This window comes from Podarcis liolepis, assembly GCF_965112155.1.
Source record: "Podarcis liolepis genome assembly, chromosome: 11".
NCBI classification, from domain to species: domain Eukaryota; kingdom Metazoa; phylum Chordata; class Lepidosauria; order Squamata; family Lacertidae; genus Podarcis; species Podarcis liolepis.
In genome coordinates this window covers 64148663-64169963 of record NC_139565.1, presented here as the reverse complement: position 1 = coordinate 64169963, position 21301 = coordinate 64148663, and the positions used below count along the sequence as shown (strand labels likewise).

Here is a 21301-nt window from a genome sequence, read left to right as displayed (position 1 = left end):
GGGAGGCACGCTTGCAACCTGCAGTGTTCACAATCCACAGTGCCTGCGCATGTGTGGGTCACGATTTGGTCTTCTGCGCATGCGCAAAGCGTGATTTAGTATTTTTGCACATGTGCGAGCGCTGAAACCCGGAAGTTACCTGTTCCGGTACTTCCGGGTTAGGCGCGGTGCACAACCCGAAAACACGCAACCTGAAGCGTCTGTAACCCAACGTATGACTATAATAATTGTCTAGGAAACAAGAGAGACTTCTCGCTCTTTCTTTCCCCTCATTGCCTCCACCCCAACTAGAATCTGGATTGCATGGCACAGACCTGGTTTGGTTTGTACATGTTACTCAGTATATGCTAGAGAAACAACAACAACAACAGATTTGCAATTCCCTCTTCCAGTGAACTTTCCAATAGTAGCTTCTGCCATGCTGACTGCTGCTGCATTTATGTGAACACTTGCCATGATTGTTGATTTAATAATAATAATCCAGTAGTACCTCCGGTTGTGGATGGGGTCGATTCTGGAGCTCCGGCTGGATCCTGAGATTTCCGCAACCGGAGGCACCACTTCTGCGCATCTGCGCAGTGTGCTTCTGTGCATGCACAAGCAGCAATACTTTCGGCTTTGCCGCTTTCGCAACCTGAAGTTTACGTTACCCAAGTAAGCCGAGGTTCCAGTGCAACAACAACAAATAATACGAATACTAATACCTCACCCATCTGGCTGGGTTTCCCCAGCCCATTGTGCTATTGGTTTCTTACTTGCTTTTTTAAAACACTGCTGTCATTTTATTTGCCACCCTGAGCATATTATTTCAGAGAAAGGGAGGGTGGAAACACCAAAAAGAATGAAATAAGGATAAATAAAACCCAAGGGTGCATTTTCATAAGCACAAGACGCAAAGGGGAGGAGCAAGAGGACGAACTTCCCGGCGCCATGTACTCACTTCCTACTTTGAGGTTGACCCGGTACTTCAGATGCCATGAGGAGCCCTCGTAGCAGGAGTACTGTCCGCTGTGGGAGAGGTCCACGTTCCGGAGGACGAGACGGGAGCCGTTGAGATGGGATGCATCCAGGTCGGTGCTGTTGGCCGTCCAAGTGACCGCGGCATCCCTGTCCACAGACCCACACTGTAGCGTCACGTCGGTCCCCAACTGCGCGTAGTGAATATGGGATTCTGGGATTCAAAGGAGAGGAGACGTTCATTCATACCTGCCCCTTTGCCTTTCCCACTCAGTCACTTCCATCGGCAGAACTGGCACTAGTACAGGTGCCACCTAATACCTGCTCCACATCTGTAAGAAATCAGAGTGTTTGAGGACTGGGACATTCTCAGGAAAACCAAAATGCTTATTTACAAAGCTATTGTACTACCAATCTTACTATATGCTTGTGAAACATGGACCACTTATAAATGCCATCTCCAACTCCTCAAAAGATTCCATCAATTGTGTCTCTGAAAATTTTTACACATCACTTGGGAAGACAGGTGAACTAATATCAGTGTACTGAAAGAAGCAAAGATCACCAGTGTTGAAGCAATGATTCTTCAACATCAACTTTGTTGGACGGGTCATGTTGTGAGGATGCCTGATTATCATCTTCCAAAGCAACTAGTCTATTCCAAACTTAAAAATGGAAAGCATAATGCTAGTGGTCAACAAAGGAGGTTTAAAGATTATCTCAAGGTATTTTTTTTAAAAAAAATGCAGTATAAATGCAGTGCTCTAATTGGAGAACCAAAGGTGTCATGGGTTTTGAAGACACTTGAACTCAGGATGAAAGGGAGAAACGTGCTAAGAGGAAGGCACGCTTGGCAAATCCACAACTCCCGCCTGGAAACCAATGTCCCCACTGTGGAAGGATTTGCGGATCCAGAACTGGCCTCCACAGTCACTTATGGGCTCATTGTTCACATCGTGTTCATGGAAGACAGTCTTACTCAGCTATGAGGGATTGCCAAAGAAGAAGGTGTCCTATTCAACAACAACAATTTTATTATTTATACCTTGCCCATCTAACTGTGCTTGCCCCAGTCACTCCTGACAGCTACCAACATATATAAAATCATAATAAGACATTAAACATTAATAAACTTCCCTATAAAGGTCTGCTTTCAGATGTCTTCTAAAGGTTGTATAGTTACTAAACTACTTGGCTTGGGGGGTTACATCACGTCATACCCTCCAATATTTCTCCGATGAAAATAGGGACATCCTAAGGAAAAGTGGGATATTCTGGGATCAAATCAGAAACTGGGACGGCTTCTGAAAATCTGGGTCTGTCCCTGGAAAATATGGGCACTTAGAGGGTCTGTTGTTGGGACTGCAGAAGAGTTTACACATCTCGCCACGGATAATTATCCTGGAACAGTGGCTCAAATAGCAAGACGCTTGGACCACAGGTGTGTTTTGTCACCAGCAGAACAACAGCGTCCACATCAGAAATCAGACCTGCCAGATTGACTGCGTGAGCATCTCTAAGAGAAACCTTTTCTGACAGCCCCGGCTCTTGCTAAATTGCTCGTGACCGATGCTGACCCCCTCCTGCAGAGGAGCACATGACAGCTTTCGCTCCTGGGTACAGAAGGCCACACACTGCAGCACAGGTCAACAACAAGCGTGCAAGTCTTGAAGGTGCCACAAGACCTGTTGTGTCTGCAGTGAAAGAGAGGAAAAGCATTCCTTTGGAGGGATCATGAGTCGAGTTGAAAAAACAGGGGGGGAAATATTTACCAGCTAGGAAACACAACACCAGAGCCTGCCTGAAAGCCAGGGTGCCCCAGCGGAGACTCTGCTGACCCCATCGCCTCACTCTGCGCATACTAGTTCTGCTGTCATGAGTTCTTTCGTACGAGATGATGGAACGCCCTCTGTGGTGCTGCAGGAACGGCGGGGCGAATAGATGCACAAACTACCATGCACTCCGAAGGACAATAAATCCCCATTAAACCTCCATCGGTGCTGATGGAGAACATTAGCTAAATGAGCACCCTGGGCAGCTGAGCGGCTTCCTTTGCTCGAGCTGCCGGCCAGCCAGGAAAGATCAACTTTCCCCCTCTGACAAGAGGGGCAGGAGAAGTTCAAAGATGCAATGGATCATTTTTGTGTGTCTTAAGAACATAAGCAGAGCCCACTGAATTAGGCCGATGGCCTATCTAGTCCGACATCTTGTCTTCACAGTGGTCAACCAGGTGCCCCAAAAGGGAAACCTGCAAGAGGGATTTGAGCAGAAAAACTCTCTCCTCGCCGGCAGTTTCCTGCAAATGGGATTCAGAAGCATCACTGCCTCCAACTGTGGAGGCAGGAGCATAACTCTTCTTCATGGGCCTTCTTGAGAGGTCTGGAGGGCAGCAACATGAGAACGGTCCTTCTCTGTAGTGGCTCCCTGTTTCTGGAACGTTCTCCCCAAGGAGGCTTGCCTGGCGCCTTCATTATATATATTTTAGGTGCCAGGCAAAAACATTCCTCTTCAAGCAGGCCTTGGGCTGATTAATATTCTACAGCCTTTTAAATGTGTCTGTAGGAAGGGGGGGTTACTATTTTGCTGTTTTGTTTTACTTATTTACTTGTTTTTATCCTGTATTTTATTATGTGAACCGCCACAAGATCTTGTGATGAAGAGTGGAATAACAACAACAACAACGACATATCTGAACTGAGTTTTTCCTCCCAGAGGAAGGGGCAGCCAAACATTCTCATTCACTACCTGACTATAAACTACTACGTGACTATAAATGGGTGGCGCTGTGGTCTAAACCACCGAGCCTCTTGGGCTTGCCAATTGGAAGGTCAGCAGTGCGAATCCGCACACCGGGGTGAGCTCCCGTTGCTCTGTCCCAGCTCCTGCCAACCTAGCAATTCGAAAGCATGCCAGTGCAAGTAGATAAATAGGTACCACTGCGGCGGGAAAGTAAACTGTGTTTTTGTGTGCTTTGGTTTCTGTCACGGTGTCCCGTTGCACCAGAAGCGGTTTAGTCTTGTTGGCCACATGACCTGGAAAGCTGTCTGTGGACAAACGCTGGCACCCTCGGCCTGAAAGTGAGATGAGCGCCACAACTCCATAGTCGCCTTTGACTGGACTTAACCGTCCAGGGGTCCTTTACCTTTTTTTAAAAAAATAAACCGTGATTCCCAAGTAAGTCGCAGACACCACTGGAATGAGCTGCCTTATACCAAGTCAGACTACCGGTCAGTGTCACCTGTGCTGACTGGAAGTAGCCCTCCAGCTTTCAGACAGGGGGTCTCATTCCCAGCCCTACTGGGAGAGCAACCTTTTGCATGCAAAGCAGATGTTCTAATACTGATCTACAGCTTTTCGTTTAAGCCACAGAAAAATGGGAAGATGCCTCATACAGAGTCTGACCATTGGTCCAGTTAACTCAGTATGCTCAGCACCACCTGGCCGTGGGCCTCTAGGGCTCTCAGGTAAGGGGCATCCTCAGCCCTATTCACCTGGGACCTCCTGCATGCAAAGGAGATGTTGTGCCCACCTGTGTCTGGGAACTGTTGCACCAGTGCGCTGCACGGTGCGAATTCTTCCTCACAGGGCAGCTCTGCACATTCCTGATTTTGTGGCTGAAAGTGACACTCACAAAGCCAGGATTCCTGGGAGCACATACATTTAAGCACTTTTTTTTAAAAAAAAAGCTGCTTGGATAAGCAAGCAAAGCAATCGTTGGATTTAAAAAACCCACCTAAAGCCTGGTCATTTGGGTTCTGGATGGTTTGCTTTGGGATAGACCAGTCGAGCCATTGTCCAACCCAACAACCGCCCGGTCCTATGAAACTGCACAGATGTCCGGGTATGTAGATTATCACCTCTGAATAACCCCTTCTCTGTGTGCTTTTGGGGACTCGCAACCAAATTCCTCCACACTGGCGAGGCGTGACCTCTCTCTTGACGAAAGCTGTGTTGACTCTGCCCTGATTTCTGCGTGTTTATCTGCACAACTAATAAATCTGTATCCTTTGCTGGAGCTGCTGCCAATTTGCGGTTCTTTGCTCCAGCTGGGGAACCTCAATGCCTTTCCACTCCAGAGGAGCTCTGAAGAGACAGGAGATGGGAGGAAAGGGCCCGGCTGCAACCGAAGGGGAGATCCGGCGCAAACAGGCACAGGCTTTTGACTTGACGTGCAGCTCAACCTGAACTCAGCCCTCCCGGCTAGAGGACCTTGGCAACTGCAGGGCCTCAACCACACCTTCACAGAGAGAAATGCAGGAAAGGGGGGCTGGATCCGCACCTGCCAATTATTGCAATGTGCTCCATAGAATTGGGAGGGAACCTAAGGGTCATCCAATCCAACCCCCTGCAATGTAGGAATCTCAACTAAAGCATCCACCTATTTCACCAGCATCAACACTCAAATTTAGTACGTATTTTGAAAGTTCGCCAGATCATCGGACTGCAGAAGGGAGAAACGATGGTTTGCACCCATTTTTTAGAATTTAGGCAACTAACAGGGGAGGGACCACATCTCTGCGGATCAAGGACCTTATTTTGATGCGGAAGGTTCTGAGTTCAAATCCCTTGCATTTCCAGTTAAATATGGAATAAAGGTAAAGGGACCCCTGACCATTAGGTCCAGTCGTGACCAACTCTGGGGTTGCGGCGCTCATCTCGCTTTACTGGCCGAGGGAGCCGGCGTACAGCTTCTGGGTCATGTGGCCAGCATGACTAAGCCACTTCTGGCGAACCAGAGCAGCGCACAGAAAAGCTGTTTACCTTCCCGCCGGAGTGGTACCTATTTATCTACTTGCACTTTGACATGCTTTCGAACTGCTAGGTTGGCAGAAGCAGGGACCGAGAAACAGGAGCTCACCCCGTCGCAGGGATTCGAACCACCGATCTTCTGATTGGCAAGCCCTAGGCTCTGTGGTTTAACCCACAGCGCCACCCGCGTCCCTTTAAATATGGAATAATCCTCTTTTAAAGCTGTCTAGGTTGGTGGCCATCCCCATGGCAGAGAGTTCCCTGGTTTAACTGTGCAATGCATTAAAAAGAGCCTTCTCTTATCCATCTCAAATCTTCCAACATTCAGCTTCACGGAATGCCTCTCAGTTCTAGTGTTGGGAGAGAGGCAGCAAAAACTTTCCCCTGTCCACTTAATGCAGCTCATTACATTCTTGCCTTAATTTATGACCAAAAACTGCCGTTCCTAAGTGCCCACGTTGTGGAAGAGCAGGAGGGTGCTAAAGGTACGAGTGCGAAGACTCACCAGATAATCTGCACGCTGCCTAATTAGATCTCGCTGGCATGTTTCTGCTGCGGCTGCATGCATAATGGATGCTGTATTTACAGAGTCACAGGTGTGCAAAGAGATTGACAGGCAGATGAAAAGCGCAGGCTCCAGACCCTGCGGCTTACAAAACGAACAAGATGTGAGGATGCCAAGGGAAATAAGCCCCCTCCCCTCTGGGCCTGGGGTGGAAACCCCCCCCCCCCCGCTAGGGAGGCCAAGGAAAGTACAGGAACAGAGTGTTGCACGTCACCTTAATCTCCAAGTGGTGAGAGACCACAGGGACTTCTGGCGCTTGCGTGGGTTCAGTTTCCTTGGAATGAAGACAGTCTTCAGGATATGTGGTTTTATTCAGCCTGAAGGGTCCCATCTCTTAGCTGAAGCTCTTGCAACCTGACTCACCTTTTTGGGGCTGATGATGGGGGCATTTAAGTGACCAGCTAAGGTCACAAAGAAACTTATCTGACTAGTTTGGCAATGGAATCCTCCGTTGCGTGTCAAGACCCCGCAACCACCCCCTCATAAGACACCAGGACACAGATACTAAGTTTATGTTATTGGGCAAAATTTGGCCACAACTTTATTGATTACAGACTGTGAGCAGTATTGGCTTAGGCAGTGAATGGACCCGACTATATCTGACTCTTGCCGGCTGCACAGCGAGTCTGGTAAGGGTAAACCATTAGAAGGGAAAGCCCCATTGACGCAGACCACCTCAAGCTCCCCCTGGTGTTCCTGTGGGGGTCATGTCATGGCCCTAGCCCCATCCCAGGCTTCGGACAAGATCCACGCCCCCGGATTCCTTTAACGGAAGACCCTTAAGCTTGGAGGGGCAGGTGATGGCCACACCTCCCCTCCCCCATCATAAGGTCAAACAATGCCTAACTGCAAAACCTTACAAAGTTGTGACATTTGCTACGAGGTAGGCGAAAACCAAATGGCCCCATGCCAATTTTGCCAGGTGGAAAAATTCCTACCAGGCCCCTCAGCGGCGACCAACCGAGGTCCATAGCAAGGCCAATGAAGAAGAAAACCTAAAAATTAGGTTCGTGCCACTGTTTAAATTGTTCCTGGCCACGCCCCCAACCACCGGATTGGCCAGCTGGCGTTGATGTGGCCGGGATCCCCCGGGCAACGGGGGACATTGTCCCCCGCCCCCGGAGGTAAGGTAGGGGCCACGCGGTCCACTGCAACTCCTCCCCACAGGTAAGTGGAGCTGATTTAGATTTTAATTATTGCAAGACGCCAAGAATCGGGAGGGACTCAGACTCACACCAGCCCTTCCTAGCAGAATAGGAAGAAAACCTTCTCCTGAGACAGACCATGGAAAACCATCTAGCTCAGTATTGCCCATGCTGACCGACAGCTGTTCTGCAGGATTTCAAGCAGAGATGTGACCCAACCCTGCCTGGTGATGTTGCCCCCGAGACCTTCTGGCTGCACAGTTACCGGTGCCCTGCCACTGGGCCATGTCCTTTTATGAGACAGAGCAGCGTCTGGTGCCAAGAACCGTCAACCACTCCTCAAGGCAGCTTTCCCCAAACCCCCCAATCCCTTGGCAGCTCAAGAAGAGCTCTGCTTCTTGAGCCAGATACTTCTGGGAAGCCTCCAAGAGGGGAACAAAAGCAACAAGGTTGTGTCCACCCCCAAACCAGAATCTGGTATTCAGAGAGGTAGACTGCCTCACATCGTGGAGGCTCCATTAGTCACCATGGTTTTCCCCCTCTGTCTTGTCCTCTCTTCAAGCTGCCAACAGCCATTGCCGTGTCTTACAGCTATCAAGTCTGAGTTGTGTGAAGCAGGAATCTTTCCCTACAGAAAAGCATCATGGATGTTTAGTTGAGATTCCTGCATTGCAGGGGGTTGGACTAGATGGCCCTTGGGGTCCCGAGCAACTCTACGGTTTTTAGATTCACTCTTTCCAGATGCGTGGAGGCCAGCTCTGGTTATGCGGTGCTGAAAGACACTCTTCCCATGCTCTTTCGCCATCTCCAACCTGCCCCTCATTCTCTCCTCCCATGGGGTTATAAGGTAGTTAAAAATCGGCGCAGGGGTTCAAGTCCTAGTCAGGCAACCCTCTTGTGAAATCTACAATTGCCTAATGGGGAGAGTGGGGAATGTGGTAGTCTATCCATCTTCGATTCCAGTGTCCAGTGTCAGATCCAGTCGCTCCTAGCAACGACATCCCAGGGTGTTGCTAGCAGGGGGACCACGTGCAACCTGCAAATTTCAAGCCCCAAGAACCTCCCTTGGCAGCCCTCCCTGCCCTGGAGAGGGCTGGCAGCGGCACGTCGGAGACATAACCAGGAAAGAACAAACATGGCAGGGGCTGATCCAAAGAATCGCCCCGAATTTCTCAGCAGGCCTTGCAAGCTGAGAAGGTCCAAGTCGAGACTGCAGATGCAGAAAATAATCGGGTGTGCTCTCTGGCTGCACTCTTCTTTTCGAAACTCCAGGATCAAACATGTTACGGGTTGCTGCTTATCTTAGCTGCAATAAAAAGAAAAGAAAATATGCCCGGATCCCTTCCGGAGCCCATTGTGGAAAAGGCTTGCCGTTTTGTATGTAGCTGATCATTTTTCTTGCAGTGATAAAACAAAACAAAAACTAAAAGGAGATAATGGTGGGTAAAACCCACGCACGCACGCAACCTAACATGACAAGAGACCGTGGCAGACATCTCCCAAGGCAAGGTTTTCTTTGATCAGCCATTCCTCTGCTCCTGTCTGCTGTGATATCCTTTGTCACTTCCCTTGTGCTGTTCCTGCAGGAGATGAAAGGCTTTTGACTCGACTGGCTTCTAAAGGCTGATCAGGCGGAATTTGCAGATTCCACAACCGCAGACTTTTAACTGGCAGGTGTTGTCGGCGGTGGATGTCGCCTGCGATGGGTACAGGCCCAGCAGCTATTGGAAACAGAGCGAGAATGGGGGGAGGCAGGGAGAGAGTGAGGCACCCCCACCTGCACCCCCGGAGTTCCCTTTGTGACCCAGAATGTCCCTGCTCTGAATTAGAATTAAGACAGCAGGTCTCGTAAGGAAACCTTGGCACTCTTCCAGATTACAATTGCCAAAAGGTTCGGGTAGGTAGCCATGTTTGTCTGACGCAGTCGAAATTTTTAAAAAATAAAAAAATTATTCAGTAGCACCTTGTTGTTGTTTAGTCGTGTCCGACTCTTCATAACCCCCTGGACCAGAGCACGCCAGGCACTCCTGTCTTCCCACTGTTTGGTCAAACTTTCTCCCGCTGTTTGGTCAAACTCATGTTCATAGCTTTGGGAACACTGTCCCAGCATCTCGTCCTCTGCCATCCCCTTCTCCTTGTGCCCTCCATCTTTCCCAACATCAGGGTCTTTTCCAGGGAGTCTTCTCTTCTCCTGAGGTGGCCAAAGTCTTGGAGCCTCAGCTTCAGGATCTGTCCTTCCAGTGAGCACTCAGGGCTGATTTCCTTCAGAATGGAGAGGTTTGATCTTCTTGCAGTCCATGGGACTCTCCAGAGTCTCCTCCAGCGCCAGAATTCAAAAGCATCAATTCTTTGGCGATCAGCCTTCTTTATGGTCCAGCTCTCACTTCCATACACCACTACTGGGAAAACCATAGCTTGAACTATACGGACCTTTGTCAGCAAGGTGATGTCTCTGCTTTTTAAGATGCTGTCTAGGTTTGTCATTGCTTTTCTCCCAAGGAGCAGGCGTCTTTTAATTTCGTGACTGCTGTCACCATCTGCAGTAGCACCTTCGAGACCGACTAAGTTTGTTCTGGGTATAAGCCTTCATGTACATGCTTTGGGGTATCTGAAGAAGTGTGCATGCACACAAAAGATTATACCCAGAACAAACTTAGTCGGTCTCTAAGCTGCTACTGGACTATTAATTTTTTAAATTTAGATTGCCAAAAGGAACACACAAAGCAAATCTCTGGAGGCTCAATGGCCTTCGAACTAAGCCTCGGCTTTTTTGTTGCTGTTGTGCTTAGAAATGTGATTCTTGCAGGTGTCTGGCCTTCCAGCCTTTAAAGCTCATCTCAGGGCCTAACATTTTGCATTTGGTTTTGTTCCTTGCAGCCTTTGCTCTCTCGCCCCTCCTTTCTCCTCTAGGAACACAGAAACATCTGTCACTTAGTCAGACCATTGGCCTAGATTTGCCTACATTGGCTGGCAGCAGATTGCCCGGGTTTTGGGTGAGGGGCTCTCTCAGCCCGACCTGGAGATACTGCCAAGTGGGGACTGAACCTGGGACCTTCTGATTTCTCTCTTTCTTTCCCCAATTCTGCATTTTAGATTTGCAAACCCTCTGGGACAGGGTCCGATCTTTTCTTCCTTTCCCCTCTAAAGCTGTGAAAGGTATGCAGAACATGCTACAGGAACAATACTATCATCAATGTCTCTAACGCAATCTTACGAAACAGGCACTAGGAGAAAACAAAACACCTTTGTGAAATAAAAAAGGCTGAGCAGTGCTACAGGTAATAACGCAGGTGTCCAATTTTCCAGCTACTTAGACCTGTGCAGATCTTTTTAAAAAATGCATTTGCATTTGAAATCCCTTCAGAACAAAGAGGGAAATGCAGAATTTCAGTAAAAAAAGAACATTTGGTGTTTCATGTTTGAGTTCCGAACCATTTCCCTAATGATTTTAAAGCTCTGAATTTTGGAGGTCCTGCATTTCAGAATCCAAAAAACTTAATTCGCCACTTTTCACTTTTATCTTATGACCAACGATGCTTTCACATAGATGATTTCCCTTCCAAGCCTTTTCATGATAATTCTCTCTTAACAATCACTTCTTCCAGAGGAATTTGTTCCAGGTTAACCTATTAAGAAGCAGGGATCACAGGGGCTTTGAAATGTCAGTTTGACAAATCCCTAACTGCATCCATATACTTTGTCGCCCATGCGTATAGGATGCAAAAAACTTAAGAATGCAAAAGAAAAAATTCTGGATCCTTATTATGCCCGGGTGTTTAACCATTCTTGTTTGCGCCACATCATGTGATTTGAAGTGTTCGTGATAGGGGTGCAATCACAGGAAGTGATTTGGTTTTAACACTGAAAGCATAAAAACACAGAGCACTCACACCGAATTTTTCCCACGGCTTAAACAAAAAGTGGGGTTGAGTGTGTGACCGATGCGATGAGCGCACCTTCGGTTTTGATAACACTACCAGAATTGATAAACACCAGTTCGGAGGCAGCTGTGCTTCTGAATCCCAGTTTCTGGAAACCGCAGGATGAGACAGGGCTCTCTTGTGCACGGATCCTGCTCGCGGGTTTCCCATTGCGGCATCTGCTTGGCTGCTGTGAGAAGAGGAGGCTGGAATAGACGGGCCATTGGCCTGATCCAGCACAGGCTCTGCTTATGTCCTTATGCTCCCATTAGAATTGTCAAAGCAACATTCTGAATTTGTGGAAATTCAACCTGATGGAATGTGACAACCCTAAAGGAATGCCTTGCATTTGTTTATCACAAAATCATAGAATTGTAGAGCTAGAAAGGAACCCAGGGGTCATCCAGCCGAACCCTCTGCAATGCAGGGATCTCAGCTTCCCAGTCCATTTTTCATTGGCTTCCGTGTCCATTGTTTAGCATCACAAAGTACCCTTTGAGGGAGAAGGCTGGGCCTTGTGGAAACAGCAACTGTTGCTGCGGCCTTGATTTGAAAGGACTCGCTTCTTCTTTGAGGGGGAAACAGGTGTGATGAAATGGTGTCAATGAAGCCAGAGATATGAGCCATTCCAGGTTTAATTTGTTCGTTAATGAAGAATGGTGGTGAGCAAAGCCTCCGTTTGTTTGCCGAAATCTCCGGAGTCAGCAGCCCTGCTCTCCTGACAGGGGAAAATAATTAGCAAGGAACTTTAATTAAGAGATAACAGATGAGTGCTAACGGACTTCCACTTAATCACTGCGAGACAGCCAGCGGCTCGATTTCTATTTACCTCCGTGGCCCCGTCGGCGGTTGTCATTCTTCGGAAGAAGGCTGGGCAGGAGTTTTAAGGGGAGGGGGACACAGGGCAGGTTGTCTAATGACCTTGCATGTTTCTCAGCCTCCAGGGAAGGAGAGAAGCCCCCCCCAGCGGCATTTCTCCCACAGGCTCCACTGAGGATGCAAGAGAACCACTGCACACTACGAACCGACCACATAAAATTATGTACCTGTCCGTCTCAAGAGACAATGGAGTCATAGAATCATAGAATAGAATCATAGAGTTGGAAGAGACCACAAGGGCCATCGAGTCCAACCCCCTGCCAAGCAGGAAACACCATCAGAGCACTCCTGACATATGGTTGTCAAGCCTCTGCCTAAAGACCTCCAAAGTAGGAGACTCCACCACACTCCTTGGCAGCAAATTCCACTGTCAAACAGCTCTTACTGTCAGGAAGTTCTTCCTAATGTTTAGGTGGAATCTTCTTTCTTGTAGTTTGGATCCATTGCTCCGTGTCCGCTTCTCTGGAGCAGCAGAAAACAACCTTTCTCCCTCCTCTATGTGACATCCTTTTATATATTTGAACATGGCTATCATATCACCCCTTAACCTCCTCTTCTCCAGGCTAAACATGCCCAGCTCCCTTAGCCGTTCCTCATAAGGCATCGTTTCCAGGCCTTTGACCATTTTGGTTGCCCTCCTCTGGACACGTTCCAGTTTGTCAGTGTCCTTCTTGAACTGTGGTGCCCAGAACTGGGCACAGTACTCCAGGTGTGGTCTGACCAGAGCAGAATACAGTGGCACTATTACTTCCCTTGATCTAGATGCTATACTCCTATTGATGCAGCCCAGAATTGCATTGGCTTTTTTAGCTGCCGCGTCACACTGTTGGCTCATGTCGAGTTTGTGGTCAACCAAGACTCCTAGATCGTTTTCACATGTACTGCTCTCAAGCCAGGTGTCACCCATCTTGTATTTGTGCCTCTCATTTTTTTTTTGCCCAAGTGCAATACTTTACATTTCTCCCTGTTAAAATTCATCTTGTTTGTTTTGGCCCAGTTCTCTAATCTGTCAGGTCGTTTTGAAGTGTGATCCTGTCCTCTGGGGTGTTAGCCACCCCTCCCAGTTTGGAGTCATCTGCAGAGTGTGTCTCTGTGCATGAAGTCAAATGGCTGGAGACTCCCAGAGCCTGTTGCGGCTGAAAAGGTTTGCAATTGCTGCCTCCTGTGTTGTTTTTGCAGCACCAGCAGCACCCGAGTGACCTCTCTGGGGAGCATGCCTGGGCAGTGTGTCCGGAGGCCTGGGCTGCCCATATGATGAGAGCCCTCTGATGCGGTCCCAAGGGAAGCAGAGCAAGATGATTGGCAGAAGCCTGGCTGCAGGAGTTGCTGGAAAGAGGCGGATGATGATGATGATGATAATAATAATAATAATAATAATAATAATAATAATAATAATAATAATTTATACCCTGCCCATCCTGCTGGGTTACCTCAGCCACCCTAGGCAGCTTCCAGCAAAATATTAAAATACAATAATTCTTTGAATAATAAAAGCTTCCCTAAACAGGGCTGCCTTCAGATGTCTTCTAAAAGTCAGATAGTTGTTTATTTCTTTGACATCTGAAGGGAGGGCATTTCACAGGGCGGGTGCCGCTACTGAGAAGGCCCTCTGCCTGGTTCCCTGTAACTTTGCTTCTCGCAATGTGGGAACCGTCAGAAGGCCCTCAGAGGAGGATCTCAGTGTCCGGGCAGAACGATGGGGGTGGAGATGTTCCTCCAGGTATACTGAATCTTGGGGTTGTGGGTTTGAGGGGGGTTAGTCTAGATCAGGCATGGCCAAACTTGGCCCTGCAGCTGTTTTGGGACTACAACTCCCATCATCCCTAGCTAACAGGACCAGTGGTCAGGGATGATGGGAAAACAGCCTGGTCTAGATGGTCCTTGGGTCCCTTCCAACCCTACAATTCCATGATTTCACATAACCTTATTTCTTGAACTGGATAGGTAGATAGATGGCAAATAGATTTGGATTGCTGAGCGAAGGTCTTATTCATTTCATTTCCCCGCTCTGGTAAGGAAGTGAAACTGAAGAGAGACTGCAGCAAGGTTTTCCCCTTCCCCATGCAGCTTAATCCTGCCCTAGAGTGCTTTACATACCTTATAAACCTCCTTAACAGGCCTCCAAGGTAGACCAAGTCAAGCACCCCCATATATTACAGATGCAAATGAAGTGAAAGGTAAAACCAACAACCACCAGCAAAGGCGGGGAAGGAAGAGAGAGCAAGTGGGAAAATCAAAATAATGTAAATTGTGGGGCTGAGACGAAACAGGCACTTCCTCCCCCTGCATCCCTCAGACAGAGGAGGGCAGGGCAGGGGGGTCTCTGATAGAAATCCAAGCCCACATCTATTACCAGATGTTTCCAGTGTAGACACTGGGGGCCAGATGTGCATTAAATCAACTCCAGCCCATCACTGAACCGTGCTAAAATTTTAATGTGGACAAGCCCTCAGTGGCACAATCTACGGGAAGAAATCCGTTACGGAGGAAATATTGCAGACAACTCCAACATGATGCATTTTACAGCAGTAAGAGGGGCAGCTGTAAGGGGATGTGAAAATAGCGGGGAGAAAAAGCAAGCCTCAGGTGAGATAAAATGTGCCTTTGCTGGGGCCAAAGAGGCACAGATTGCTTCTAGGATGGCCAGAGGCCCCCAGGAAACAAGCCCAGTTCTGAGCTGCTAAGACATGCCAGAGACATCCAGTGTTTAAAACAAAGAGAGCTTGTGAAGAGCTCCAAAAGGACCTCTCCAAACGGCATGAATGAAAAGTAAAATGGGGAAAACGGTTCATTGGAAACCAGCTAAAGTGATGAAAAGCCCCTTAACTTTACACAGAAGCTCAGGGGGTCTGAACTGGCAGCAGCACACCAGGAATGAAACATTGGGGTCTCGGTGGGTAGCTTGGTCAAGGGGATGCAATGACTTCCCTAGGACTTTTTAGTTTTAGAGAAAAGGCAAGTTAGAGGAGACAAGACAGGCATTTATAAAATGCGGAAAGTGCATAGAGGAAAGTTCTCTTTCTCTCTCTCTGTCATGGCATTAAAGATCACCGGTGTTGGAGCAAAGATTCTTCAACATCAACTTCGTTGGACTGGTCATGTTGTGCGGATGATCGTCTTCCAAAGCAAGTACTCTATTCCAAACTTAAAAATGGAAAGCGTAATACTGGTGGTCAACGAAGGAGGTTTAAAGACTCTCTCAAGGCAAATCTAAAAAAATGTGGTATTTGTTGTTTAGTCATTTAGTCGTGTCCGACTCTTCGTGACCCCATGGACCAGAGCACGCCAGGCACTTCTGTCCTCCACTGCCTCCCGCAGTTTGATCAAACTCATGCTAGTAGCTTCAAGAACACCATCCAACCATCTCATTTTCTGTCGTCCCCAACAATTGGCCTGCGAGCGCTCCAGTTGGAGAACAGCCTTGACCAAAGGTGTCCTGGGCTTTGAAGACGCTCGAACTCAGGGCACAAGGGAGAAATGCGCTAAGAGGAAGGCACGCTTGGCAAATCCTCACCATGATCAACTCCTGCCCGGAAACCAATGTCCCCACTGTGGCAGGACGTGTGGATCCAGAACTGGCCTCCACAGTCACTTACGGAATCATTGTTGTCAGGGGTTCAGGAGCAGAGACGCAGAGAAGGGAGGAGACAGAGAGCGAGGGGGAGGAATACGAAGGAAGGATGAGTGGGGATGACGACCCGAGATCACCGAGCCTGTCTAGCGAGTCCGAGGATTCCCAGAAGGGAGCGCCAGCAGCCAGAGCAAGGGGGGAGAGCAGGGGGACACCCCAGGAAAAAGGGTCCAGAGAGGGATCAGAAAGCAGCAGTTGGAGATCGGGACCCACGTTCCCAGCCGGGAGCAGCGGGGAGAAAGGGGACCAGATATCGGGCTCCGGAGACTTTCAGAAGGAGGGAGGGCATGAGTCAGGAGTAGTCACGCCCACCTCGGGGAGCGAGGAAACGATCAAGAGGAAAGTGGAGAGTTGGGCGCGCGCGCCAAGTTCAAATGTAACGGAAGCTGGCGCAGCCAGCAGCCCAGAGAGTGAACCGAGTCCCAAAGCCCGCCGCAAGGAGGCGGAAGGGTCAGGGGGGTCCGCGCCAGAAGAGAGTAGGAAAGGAGAGACCCAGGGGGGCAGGAGGACCCAGAGACGGAAGGAAAGGCGCAGGAGGTGGAGCAAGGCTAGGGTATTAAGCTGGTGCGCTAGAGGCGGAGACTCAGACGGGTCTTCGTCGTTCTGACCTAGAAGAAGTAGGGCTGCACGTTGCAGTTTGGAAATGGAACCTGTAATCCAATAAAGACTCTTTGAAACTGAACGCTGGCTGACTTGGTCCTATGTGAGCTGGGACTGGGCGGCAGCCCTGACAGTAAGACCCGTCTCTCAAGCTTCTGACACCTGATACCTCGCAGCGGAGACAGAAGCAGCTGGAGGAGGGGATCGGTGTGTGGGAGCAAGCTCACGACGGTTGGCAAAGATGACGGAAGCAGAGAAAGTTTCAGCGCTGCAACAGGCAGTTACCCAATTGAATGCGGAGGTACTGGCATCCAAGAAAAGGGAGGAGGATGTGGCAGCCGCCTACCGAGATCTCCACGCCAGGTTTGAAGCATGGGTTAAGCATGGGCAGCCAGGACCCAGACCGGAGGGGGTTGGGTTGGCACGGAGAGCAGGAGGGCTGGTGGCTCACTTCGATGGGAATTTACAACAGTACCCCAACTTTCGAGCAGATGTGATGTGCGCACTGCAACTGCTGGCAAAAGACTTTAGAGATGAGCAAGAGAGAGTGGGGTTTATACTGTCCCATTTGCATGGGGATGCGAAGGCGTGGCTGCGCAATTTGTGGAGGGATAAAGATCCGGCGCTTCAGAGTGCAGATGCCTTTATCAAAGCGATGGATGCATGTTTTTTGTCTACCATTGATGTGGATCTTGCCCGACGGGAGATTCATGGACTGAAACAAGGGAGGGCGAGCGTCCGACAGTACCACGCCCGCTTTTTTGCGCTGGTCAGTGCATTGGAATGGGACCGGGACTCGCCCCCAGTCAGGGACCTGTTCTGGGAGGGTCTCAGCTCTGCTGTGAAGGATGAAATTGCGAGGGGGGAGAGGCCCCGAAGCACGCAGGAGGTGGTCCAAAGGGCGCTGACTGTGGGGGTGAGGCTGGAAGAACGTCCATGGTGCAGAGATGAAGGACGTGGAGGGCGCGAAGCAGCGAGAAGTTTCTCTTTCGTTCCAAGGGAAGCAGCGCGTGCGCAATCCACACCTCCGCCAGGAGGGGGAGTGGAACCTATGGAAGTGGGAGGCGCCAGGGCTCAGTCAGCTAGCAGAGCCTCTGCACCGACAGCAGTCAAGACTAAACCTCCTAGAGGGACCAGGAAGTGTTACATATGCGAGAGCCCTCAACACTTGGCGAAAGAGTGTCCCCAGAGGAGCTCCAAGCACACTGCAGCCTCCGCAACGGTGAAAGTGGCCACACAATGCAGCGAAGCCCAGCAGGGAAACGACGATGTCTGGCTGGAGACAGAGGCACTGGGGCCCAGCCAGACGCATCAGTGAAGCAGTCCCCAGCGATATTGCAACCCACGGACCCCCTCCCACCCAAACCAGTAGTGCAACTCACAGCGTCTCTCCAGCTACCCAATGGAGTCACCATCGAAGTGCCGCTTTCTGTGGATTCTGGAAGCAACGCAGACTTTATAGCACAGGATTTTGTGGAGCAGCACGCTATAAAGCTGCTGCCTGCCACTCTGCCCCTGCAAGTCGTCACAGTGGATGGCAGAGAGTTGCTAGGGGGGCAGGTGGTGAAGCAGACGCCACCAATGGTGATGCAACTTGGTAACCACAGGGAAGTCATCAGTTTTAATGTCACCCGACTGTCGGACACGCCCATTGTGTTGGGCATGAGTTGGCTGGACAGGCACAGTCCAACGCTGGCTTGGTACCAGAGACAGCTGATCTTCGGCTCCTCTTACTGCGCAGAACACTGCATCCTGCCCAGGCAGGAGGGGGAGGAGGAGGACTCACAACTGCAGTTGGGAACGTTGCAAGCAGTTCCCCACAAATACGCGGACTTTCTGGAGGTCTTCTGCGAGAAAGAGGCAGACAAGCTACCACCGCACAGGCAATATGACTGCAAGATTGACCTCCTGCCAGGGGCGACGCTGCCGAAGGGAAAGCTATATTCCATGTCTGAGGACGAACTACAGGAACTCAAACAGTTCATCGATCACAATTTGCAGCGCGGTTTCATCCGGGAGTCCAGCGCAGTAGGGGGCAGTCCTGTTTTCTTCGTGAAGAAAAAGGACACGCCCCAAAAAAGATTGGTCGTGGATTACCGCCTCTTAAACAGAATGACCAAGCCCTCCGATTTCCCTATGCCCAGGATTGACGACCTGCTGGCGACGGTGCGCAAGGGACGCGTGTTCACCAAGTTGGACCTGCGAGGAGCGTACAATCTCATCCGTATGAGGGAGGGCGATGAGTGGAAGACAGCCATGTTCACGCCTCTGGGCACCTACGAATATAGAGTTATGCCTTTTGGATTGCAAAATGGCTCCCACGTTTTTCAAGCTTTTATGCATCACGTGTTGGCGGGACTCCTCTACAAGAAGTGCGTCTGCTTTCTGGATGACATCCTGATATTCTCTGACTCGCAGCAAGCACACGACCAGGACGTTCGGGAGGTGCTGAAGAGGCTGCAGCAGCATAGACTGTACGCCAAACTGGAGAAGTGCCAGTTCGACACGACGGAGGTGGATTTCTTGGGTTACAAGCTGTCGGACAAGGGGCTAGCCATGGACAGCGCCAAGGTTCGTGCGGTGTTGGATTGGAAGAGCCCGCGCAACCGGAAAGAGGTCCAGAGGTTTGTCGGATTCGCCAATTTCTATCGCAAGTTCATCAAGGGGTTCGCGATGCAGACGGCAGCTATTACGGACACGCTAAGCTCCAAGAAAAAGAAATTCATCTGGACGGAGCAGGCGGAGCGGTCCTTTCAGACACTCAAGCGTCTCTTCGCGTCGGAAGAGCAACTGCTGCATATCGACCCCAGCAGACCGCTGAGGGTGGAGACAGACGCGTCCGATAGAGCAGTGGGAGCGGTACTGCTGCAGAAGGACCCGCAGGGGGTCTGGAGGCCGGGGGCGTTCTACTCCAGAAAGCTCAGCAAGTCGGAGCAGAACTACACCATCTGGGATAGGGAGCTGCTTGCCATTCATGCAGCTTTCAAGGCGTGGAGGCACTTCCTGATCGGCGCCAAGCACACGGTGCAGGTCTGCACGGACCACAAGAATCTGGAGCACTGGCGCACGGCTCGGTTCCTGAACCAGAGGCAGATCCGTTGGGCGGAGTTCTTTGCTGACTTCAATTTCCGAATTGAGTACGTCCCGGGCGACACCAACATCATGGCGGATGCCCTGTCCCGAAAACCGCAGTACCTCGAAGAGGCGACGCCAGCGGCGGCCATGCACATCTTCGCGCCAACAGCGTGGGCGTGCGCTTCAGCCACAGTAGACCTGGATGCGGTGCGAAGGGCGTTGACGGACGACTCATTCGCGCAGGCGAAGATGGCAGAGGTGCACAGGGGCACGGCGAAGGGCGACGAGTTCCAGATACGAGACGGCTTGCTCTTACGTAAAGGGGCCGTCTACGTGCCGGGAGACGAACTTCGCGCCCGGGTACTGCAGCAGCTGCACGACGCACCCACGGCCGGGCACTTTGGCACAGAAAAAACGGTGGAATTGGTCGCAAGAGACTTTTGGTGGCCCAGACTGAGGGGGGAAGTCGCGGACTACGTCGCGAGGTGCGACACCTGCCAGAGGGCCAAGCCGGTGCACAAACCACCGGCGGGACTGCTGGAACCGCTGCAAACGCCGTTTGAACCATGGGAGAGGGTGGCCCTGGACTTTGTCACGGATCTACCCAGCTCGAGAGGCAAGACAGCTGTACTAGTGGTGGTGGACTTGTTCACCAAGATGGCACATTTCATACCGTGTGCGAAGGTGGCCACGGCAGAACAAACAGCCAAATTGTTCATAGATCACGTGTTCAAAGTGCACGGGCTGCCACGGTCTATACTGTCCGACCGCGGACGCCAGTTCATCTCGAATTTCTGGCAAAAGCTGATGGGCTTCCTGAACGTCAAGATCAACCTGACATCGGCAAGGCACCCGCAGACCAACGGGCAAGCGGAGAGGGTCAATGCCATCATGCAGCAGTACCTGAGATGCTATGCCAATCAACAGCCGGCGACGTGGGTGGATTACCTGCCGCTCGCCGAATTCGCCTACAACAACACGAAACACGTATCCACAGGGGTGACGCCGTTCTTCGCCAACAATGGGAGGAATCCCAGAACCTTCCCGGGACTGGACAGAGTGGGGGAAGGGGAACCACAGACGGCGGACGCTTTCGCATCTGAGTTGCAAGAGGTCCACGATCAACTCAGACGGCAGCTGGAGCTGGCGAAGCACGCATACAAGGTCCAAGCTGACAAGCACAGGCGAGTTGGCGAGGAGATCCGAGTGGGAGACTGGGTCTGGTTGGCAGCCCACGCGGTGCCGACCCGATCGTTAGCCAAGAGGAAGCTAGGGCACAAGCAACTCGGTCCATACAGAGTCGAAGCGCAGATCAACCCGGTGGCTTTCCGGCTGGTGCTACCAGAGGGTTCCAGGATGCATCCGGTGTTCCACAGGTCGGTGCTCACTCCCTACAGGGCACCGCACAGGTTCCAGGAACCAGGAACGGCACCGAGTCAGTCTCCGGAGCGGACGGAGGTGGGAAGATTGCCACAGCAGGACCCCATCAACGAAGTCACGGAGATTTTGGACTCCAGATGGGGGGAAGACGGAGTAGAATATCTACTAGCAAGGGAGGGCACCCGGGCCAGTACTAATAGCTGGGTGCCGGACTACGCCTTGGAGGAACCCCTGCTCAAGGATGAGTTTCATGCCCTTTTCCCACACAGACCTATGCCAGCGGGCTTCTTCGACGACTGGTTGTTCACGCCCACGCTTTCCTCCAGCACGTTCCATGGCTTCGACTCGGAAGGGGAACCCGCACCGCGCACACGTTCCCCAGAGGGGTCACCGGAGGGTT

At 50.7% G+C, this 21301-nt stretch overlaps 1 protein-coding gene across 3 annotated transcripts in view; it reads right to left on the bottom strand.

The window, feature by feature from the left end:
- CNTFR (ciliary neurotrophic factor receptor) overlaps positions 1-21301 on the bottom strand; it is a gene marked incomplete at its 3' end in the record, with an annotated part of 437882 nt that overhangs the window by 142147 nt on the left and 274434 nt on the right. For all 3 annotated transcript variants that reach the window (XM_083466189.1, XM_083466191.1, XM_083466190.1), the window contains one exon: positions 941-1171. In XM_083466189.1, the coding sequence (XP_083322315.1) occupies positions 941-1171 (231 nt within the window). The remainder of the gene's footprint in view (positions 1-940; positions 1172-21301) is intronic.